General features: G+C 40.4%; 1 protein-coding gene across 2 annotated transcripts; it reads right to left on the bottom strand.

Annotated features, from left to right (window-relative positions):
• Positions 1-883: 883 nt before the first annotated feature.
• On the bottom strand, positions 884-8575 carry impdh1a (IMP (inosine 5'-monophosphate) dehydrogenase 1a). Of its 2 annotated transcripts, none has more exons than XM_062420538.1 (15): positions 8340-8575; positions 7503-7601; positions 6892-7018; positions 6002-6103; positions 3778-3852; positions 3417-3623; positions 3195-3282; positions 2913-3112; positions 2745-2835; positions 2540-2635; positions 2210-2353; positions 1769-1910; positions 1538-1681; positions 1372-1455; positions 884-905 (listed from the first exon to the last, which is right to left on the bottom strand). In XM_062420538.1, the coding sequence occupies exons 1-15, from the start codon at positions 8573-8575 to the stop codon at positions 884-886; spliced, it is 1857 nt and encodes a 618-aa protein (XP_062276522.1). The 2 variants fall into 2 exon arrangements, with proteins under 2 accessions (XP_062276522.1, XP_062276524.1); XM_062420540.1 differs by having other exon boundaries at positions 6892-6940.
• Between the last annotated feature and the right edge of the window lie 6 nt (positions 8576-8581).

Raw genomic sequence — 8581 nt, 5'->3', positions numbered from 1 at the left:
TTGTCTTGAAGCAATTGAACTTGTGTGTTGCTTTCCTTGTACAACAAAATAAAATGTAGAACATTTAAAGCATTATGCCAAACAAATGCAGCTTTTTCTTCTTCTTCTTCCTTTTTTATTTAAATGATAGTACATGACTGCCTAGATTCCTGCAGTGCGGGACTTTTGTCTCCCCCTTCTGGCAGTGAGATAAATTACAAAACACTGTCAACACTCCCTTACGTCAGAGTCAGAACTTGATCCATTTGGGAATATTTATCTGGTGCTTAATCAGCATTGTGTGAACTTGTTTGGCGTGGGCTTGAATGTAACAGACGCTCATTTATTTGTAAAAATTCTGCACTGCAGGTTTAAGTATCTCGTGTAATATATCAAATGAGAATAGAAGACTGGGCGGCAACGCTGTGAGGTTTGTTGTACACTCTTCTCTTAAAGGCCAAAAGGAAGGTAGGTCTCCCATTAGATAAACAAGCTTGTGCTAAAGCAGTCAATGACATGTGTTTGTTTGTTAAAAGGGATCAGCAGAAGGGTAGATTACATTACCCCACTACACCTCGCCACAACAGGAGAAAGACAGATAAAGAGTTCATGAGCAGTCATGTCCATTAATGCGACTGTCCTCCTAAGACCATGTCCTCTTTGGCTCTCCTTTTAACTTTAGTCTCAGGTGTACTGTGTTGTCTCTCCTTGAATGGGTCAAAATTGGGACAGACAGACAAGAGGGAAAGAGCAGGACATAGAAAACCAGTGTCAGATTTTAAAGTAGAAATGTTGTAAAGCAATTATAGCTTTTGAGTTTGATCACACACGCCCGCTGCATCTGCTCATAGCTGCTGGGGTTGGGACGTTAGGTCCTGATCGAGTATTTCCTTTTCCACCTGCCTCAGTAAAGCCGTTTCTCGTAACTGAAAATGGAATAGAAAGAAGAAGTGTAAGCATTTTCAACATGGCGAAAACATTTCACCCCTACAAAAACAATCTTGAATGGAGGCTAATGAATTAAAGGAAAAGATGGAGATGTGATAAGTGCATGGATATACTTACATGGCACAAAGGAATATCTAACATGATAGCATGGGTAAGAAAAGGAAGAGAAAAGACAGTTTGATGTTGCTAACCACAGATAAATTACATTAAACTTGACAGTAGAGGGTCACACAGGGACTGAATACAAGTGAAGCTAAAACAAACAGTGAGCACTAGTGCCTCCACTGTTATAAAAGAAAGTGAGGAAACAGACAATGACAGATTTCAGCAAACTACCAAAATATTTAGACAGATGGAAGGGGATCACAAAAAAAGAGATACATAGGATAAGGAGTAGTTGCAGAGGAGGGGAAAAGTTAACTCGGGGTCAAGGATCAGACTTACGAGTGGAGGCCATGAACTCCCCCCTCCATCTGAGCAGACATGGTTCTCTTCTCAAACTTCAACTCTCCAGAGTACATCATTGACCTGGGATAAAACACACATAGCTCATAAGCCCTTAAACAACACACAATACTTACAGGAAACATCCAAACCTGTACTCACGTACCGTAAAATGGACAAACTTTTGGCTCCTATGTCCTGACAACCATGTTGGATACCAGCAATGAGGTAAGGAACAAATTTATGGATGGAGCCTTTATCTTGTACTGATCCTGAGACACCTTGAGCCACCTTCACTGTATCTCCCTCACTGGACACACACATAAATGCATTAACACAAAGTAAAAAGATAAATGTGCCAAGATTTACATTTGTGTAGAGTAAGGCAAACCCCCACCTGAAGTATCGTTTCTGGCTGTTGTTTTTCTCCATGGCATCCAAGGAGCCCATTCCTCTGTACTTTTTCAGACGCACACCATCTGAAAAGAAATATTCTCCAGGAGCTTCGGTGGTTGCTGCAAGCAATGACCCCATCATCACTGAGGGCAGAAATATCAAAGAAATTGAATAAATTCATGCTGAAAGCAAAGATGAACAGGTGAGAGAAAAAAGGCTACAATAAAGAGCAAACAATTTAACAAAAAACTGTTTACTTTGAGAAAAGCAGTCCTTTACACTTAGATCTCTACAACTACCCATCAGTGGCTATGTGTCCTCTTTATATTGAGCAAAGCTGTGATCTCCTATCTCCACACTCATTTCATAGATTATTATTATGGAAATGTGAAACTTGCAAATTCAAGACTTCAATAAACAGAAAAATGTAGCGCTTTCTCACCTGTAGATGCTCCCAGGGCCAGAGCTTTCACCACGTGTCCAACAGTCTGAATGCCTCCATCAGCAATTACTGGCACTCCAAAACGTCGAGCATACTCTGCAACCTTGTACACTGATGTACCTTGGGGTCGTCCACATGCCATTACTGAGGAACAAGTACAAAATATGAGGTGCTTGCCACAAAATTGTAGCTATTATACATTTTATGTTAAATGGTTTAGTTTAAGTAGGTGTAAAATAGTTTGTTGCCTTTTTTGATTGTTGTTCACATTAAGACTATATTTATTTGAAAGCAGCAGATCTTCCCAGTTCTGTACTCTTTATCACATACCTTCCTGGGTGATACAGATAGAGCCACAACCCATGCCCACCCTCAGAGCATCCACACCAGCATCGATGAGATTTTTAGCCTGTGCAGCTGTCACCACTAGAGGGAGACAGAGATACAGAAAAGAGCTGAGTGAGGGAGAAATGCTTAAGATTGGTGCTTTCATAGTACAAATGCAAAAAAAAGACGGGGACGGAGCTGAGTTTACCATTTCCTCCAACCACCTGAAGTTCAGGGTATTTCTGTTTGATGTAGTTTATCATGTTGATTTGATACACTGAGTTTCCTTGGGATGAGTCCTGTAGTAAGAAAAGAGACTATGACAATCACACTCTAATCATAAACTTGTCAAAAACGTACAAAAATCAAAACCCACCAGGACTACCACATCCACACCAGCCTGCATGAGGAGATCCAGTCTGTATTTGTCATCCTCCCTGGTACCGATCGCAGCACCACACAGCAGCTGTTTACGGGAATCCTTTGAAGCCAGAGGATAATCTCTGTTCTTCTTCAAGTCAGTCCTAGCAATGATGGCAACCAGCTCATCACTGTCATTCACTATGGGGAGCTTACCTAAGACAGTCAGGGTGTAAAATGAGAAAAAAAGGCAGAAAACAGCCCAATTTGCTCTACAGCAGTGTCTTCACAGATTTACCTTTTTTGCTACGTTGCAGTATATCATTAGCCTCTTTTAGTGTGACTCCGGCAGGTGCAACAACTAAATCTTCCCTTTTTGTCATTGCCTGAATCAAAAAGAGGTTCAATTCTATTAGAAAAAAATCTATAAGTATACAATCCAGTTATTTGACATCATATAACTGATGCAAATATTATGTTCTCAAGGATCCACACATAAACAAACCACTCATATGCACACCTCCTCCAAGGGTCTGTCATGGTCCTTCTCAGACAGAAAGTCTATGTCTCTGGAGGTGACTATGCCGACCAGCTTGCTGCCCATCTTGCCGGTCTCTGTAACAGGGATCCCAGAGAATCCATGGCGTATCTTGGCCTCAAACACGTCCCCCACTGTGTGTCGGGGACTCATTACCACAGGGTCTGTGATAAAACCCTGCTCAAATTTCTGACAAGATCAAAAACACAAGTGCTAAGATGTTATGGTACTTATTGTTTTGAAAGTAATACAGTTTTCTGGAGGAGGGCTGTCTTGGATGCTACAGTGTCACAGATGACTTCTTTACTATAAGGTTATGACTTGGATGACTTTTCCATCTTACCTTGACTCTGCGCACCTCATTGGCCTGGAACTCAGCTGTACAGTTATGATGAATTATTCCAATCCCACCCATCAACTGAAGTCAGTCAATCAGAGAAAAGAGAGCAGGAAAAAACTCATTACAATAAAGCTGATAGTTACTGAAAAGTGAAGCCATTGCGGAAGTGCCTTAAACCGATATTCTTTATAATGGTCAGCAGGGGGCGACTCCACTGGCTCAAAAAGAAGTCTGATTATATGGAAATCTGAAAAAATGGTCCTACTTCTCACTATATTTATTACATCAGTAAATGCTTTCCCAATGGATTATGGTCTCAATTGCTAGTTTCAAGTCTTCTCCAATACAATATGATGTTCAAATGTTGTAAATTATGGTCCCATTACACTAAAATAGATGATAAAGCGGCAAGGTCGCGGCTACCTTGTGGCTGTCAAGTCGTTACCACGGCGACAACGTTAGTTATGTACGTAAACAGGTGATTCACAGAGTATAGGCGTAGCCGTAGCTTCACTATCAGTGTATTTTCAGTTCATGAAAGTTAACTGTAGCATTTTGGTCGCCTCAGAGGTTTTGCTGAGCGTCTGGTTGTACTAAAAGACCCTCCAAGATGTTGGATGTTCAGTTTTTTCTGGTAAGTACATTTTGTTTTAATGTTGGGTTAAGCCGATTTTTCATTAGCGAAAAACAAGCATTAGCATCATCATGGTTAACCATGGACTGTAAATTAGGGTGACCAGACGTCCCCGATTTCCGGGGACAGTCCCCGTTTTGGGTGACCTGTCCCCGGTCAAAGCTGTCCCCGAAAATGTCCCCGATTTTGACACTGAATGGGTGAAAAATGCGCGCAGACTCAAACACCAGTTATTACGGTAGCCATTTAACGCATCGCCAGAGAAGACGTCGTATGACGTACAGACGTTATCAGGACGTACGACCAGACGCGGCAGCGTCAACAACAACAATCTAGAGGCGGCAAAAAGGAAAGAAAAGAAGACCAGCGGTCATAAATGGTATGTTGTGTATGAACTTATTTATTTTGTGTGAATTGGCAGTAGACTTGGCTATGTGTGTGTGTGTGTGTATGTGTGTGTGTGTGTGTGTGTGTGTGTGTATGTGTGTGTGTGTGTGTGTGTGAGAGAGAGAGAGAAGTGATGTAACGTTAAAGTAAGTTGTTTATCTCAATTGAAGACCTAACGTAACGTTATAAAAGTCAGTGGACGTTAACATTATGACAATGTTTTCATATCTGTCATTAGTGACGCTGTAACGTTAACGTTAGCATGAGATTACCAGGTGATGACATTGTATATGGCCCTGTTTTGGAAGAGGGGGAGGTGGAAGACTGCTTTGGTAACATATGATTTTCCTGTAGGCATAGGAACATGAGACTGTTAAAAATAATAATAATCAATGGTTGATAGTTGTGTGTGTAAGGCTAACTTCTGTATTTTGTGTCGGGCTGTGTGGGTAACTAATGACTGTAGTAGTTATAAATGCAGACCATCTGATTAGCTGATGCCCTGAGTCATGTATAATATTAATATAATCATATGTTATGACTTGGTAATTATTATTAATTACATCTTGATGATATTTACTAGCTACTGGTCTGGCAGCTGTCTTTGCACATGACACTTAACTTTGGAAGAGAGATGTTTTTTCTAAAGTATTCTACATTTGTGTTTTTGACACTGCTGTGTGCTACTGATACATGATATTTGTGGGTGCTGATATTTTTGATTTATTAACCAGGTCCTTTTGTGTAATAAAAGCTGGTTAAAATACATGAAAAAGTACTAGTCCCCATTTTTTATTTCATAATGATAATATTTAATGATTTTTCACCGCCGCATTGAAAATGTCCCCGATTTTCATTTCAGAAATCTGGTCACCTTACTGTAAATGCTCTGCGCTAACCAGCCTTGGGCCAGCTCCATCCTCTCGTCCAAAATGTGTCACTTCTCATCACGTCTGGTCTGGGTCCAAAAATTCCAAGATGGCGACGGTCAAAATACCAAACTCCAGGGTCTTAATACATCCATGTTCAAAAGCCGAGCCCATGAACCAATAAGTTGCCGTCAGGGAGGCTACGTACAACATTTTTATAGTGTATAAGTATATAGTAATAGTGCAACAGTGCTACAGTCTGTGGAGCATGGTGACTACTAAATGAACAATTAGGCGTGGTGTATGTACAGTAAGGCTGTACTGTGTGTGTACTCACTGCCATGGCGATGGCCATTGATGACTCTGTGACTGTGTCCATGGGAGATGAAATAAGAGGTGTCTTCAGGGTTATCTTCCTTGTCAATGCAGAGGTCAGATCCTAGAAAATGGTGAAAATGTTCTAAACTTAGCCATTATCAAATGATCTTATAACACTGACATTGACAAAACTAAGATATTATGTAACTTTAACTGTGACATATTCTAAATTACTCCAGTGGTGTGTGCATTGCTGCTGGGAGATTTTCAACCTGTTGCCCACAAACAGATCCCTACACTGTTGCAGCTGCAGCAAATTTGTTAACGAAATGTTAGTTTGTTTTTATGCTGCCATAAAATGAACCTTAAAACTAGTTTGGGCATATTCTGATTTGATTAATTCCGCTGCTAAGAGTTACATGATGCAGGTGTGTGTTTGTCTGTTTTGAACACCTGCTATCTAGCCTTAACCCATGTAACCTAGGCATGAAATTAATTTAATGTCCCAGCAGGGCTTGCAAAGACAAAAACAAAGCAAGTTGAATAAACAACCCAGTGCTCACGCACCCTGAACAACAGAATAAAGCAGGGAGATGGTAATGAATTAGAAGGACCTCAGTACCAGTGTTAAAATAAAATTAGAAGAGATTAAAAAAACAATAGACATATTTTACTTGTGGCAAGCGTACTTTGACCCTTTTCTCCAAGACTTAATATAATTGTTCAAGTTTATCCAAAAAAATATTAATTGTGTAACCTACAACTGCAGTCTTCAGAGAGATGTGGCTGTCAACACTTTACTGAAAGTTAAGAACATGTCCAGACTAACTAACTAAATATAAACAATATGCAGTGAACCAGGAAACAGTATGTGGTCTGTAATCTGCTGGACAGAGTGACGATACTAACCACTTCATCAGAGGTAAAATCTATGAAACCGGGGAGGATCAAGAAGTCACTGAAAAGAGAGAGAAAACATGAGAACATCTGGCTTTGGAACTTGAAAAGCCTGACCGAAATCAAATTAATCATACTACTAACAATTACTACCATAAACCAGGATCATATAACTTTAGTAGTGTGTGGACTGTGCATATCTATTCTTACAAAGCAGTAGTTTTTTATACTTAGCTGACACTGAGCAGACATAATCTGTCAGCCTTTCAACTCCCTGAAAGACCGTTCTGCATTCATCCTCTGCACACTGATAAACCCTGCATATAGCCTCCATTAAGGGAACTCCACTGACAACCATTAGCACACTGACATGTGCATAAACACTCACGCACGCACACACACACAACCAGTTTTTAATGTCTGAGGTATCACAGTCATCCTTGAAAGTAGTATTACTCAAAATAATCCTCCATATAAAACCCAAGCAGATGTGTCATCGCTGATATTACTGAACATCTAATGGAAGACATTGCATAACTCTGTGTTCCTGTGTATGTCAGTTAGCCGTAACATACAATGAAATGAAATGTATCTATGTATTTTATTTAATTAGCATTTCTTACTTGTATGTAAGTCCATCGCCAATAGCAAAGAGCTGCTGCGCTGTTAATCCATCTTCAGGAACGTAACCTGTTCCTCCACTTATCAAGTAGTCTGCCATGCTGAAGCATAAACATATACATGATATCGGAACAGCTGAAAATATTAACATAGTATGAAAATATGAGTCTGAGTGTATGAAGATATGATGAAATCTATCTCTAACGTCACAGCTTCATAGAGTTAATAAAATATTTTAATTGACATCATGTCATTATAGTTTATCTTACAGATTTGTAATGTTTCAATGCATATTTTAGTCAATATTTCCACACAATCCTCCATCCATAATTTCCCATGACTGTAAGCATTGTGCATAAATCATGGGCAAATCTTGTCAGAAACAAAAAACTCATAATAATAACATGTTTGTTTAGTCAGCCAGTTATTTTTGGGTCAGTTTATCCCTTATGCAAAACATGCTTGTTGTTTTTTTGACCTCTGTGTCTGACACACATGCTGTAGGCAGATCCTATTACAAAAGCTGGAATCAAGACAGGAAATGCTAACAAAAGGAATCCGTCCTAGTCAATGGAAACTCCTTCTATACACCAGTGACGATAGTACAGTACGTAAGAGGATTTGGTTGGCTGCCCAGGTAGCTGATAAATGGGCTTGTAGCGCACAGTCAACGCTACTAGAAAGTGAAAACATGTCAGTTGCTGCAGGAGATACAGTGTTTACAGGTTATAAGGCTTCACACAATCACTTAAAATCATAAAAGGTGTGGAGGGATGTGAAGTTGACGACCTTATGGTTTCTGCAGGCTGGTGAAAGCTCAAGGAGAGAGTGAGACTGACCTCTCTGGTTCGTATCCAGCTTGGATACGTGTAGCGCTGTATCGCTGTGCTGCTGTCTCATGCCCATGTCCGTGTGGTGTTGGGTGGGCATACGCACCACAGGGGTGGGGTTGTTCCCCCTCTTTGTTTGAAAGGCGAGGTCGTGCTGGTTCCATGTCCCCTACAATCCTCCTATAGTCAATCTGGTAGGTGTCCCTCTCCCCATCCCCAAACCGGTCATAACCATGACCCTCCATCTCAAA

The sequence above is a fragment of the Scomber scombrus genome, chromosome 6, assembly GCF_963691925.1.
Source record: "Scomber scombrus chromosome 6, fScoSco1.1, whole genome shotgun sequence".
Lineage (NCBI taxonomy): Eukaryota > Metazoa > Chordata > Actinopteri > Scombriformes > Scombridae > Scomber > Scomber scombrus.
The sequence above is the reverse complement of the archived record's forward strand: the minus strand, read 5'-3'. Positions and strand labels throughout refer to the sequence as shown.

Coding starts and splice junctions, on each gene's coding strand:
- impdh1a (XM_062420538.1), bottom strand. CDS start 8,575: ATGGAGGGTCATGGTTATGACCGGTTTGGGGATGGGGAGAGGGACACC. Junction 1,911..2,209: donor GGCCCTGGGAGCATCTACAG/GTGAGAAAGCGC, acceptor TTCTGCCCTCAG/TGATGATGGGGTCATTGCTT. Junction 906..1,371: donor GGAGTTCATGGCCTCCACTC/GTAAGTCTGATC, acceptor TTCCATTTTCAG/TTACGAGAAACGGCTTTACT.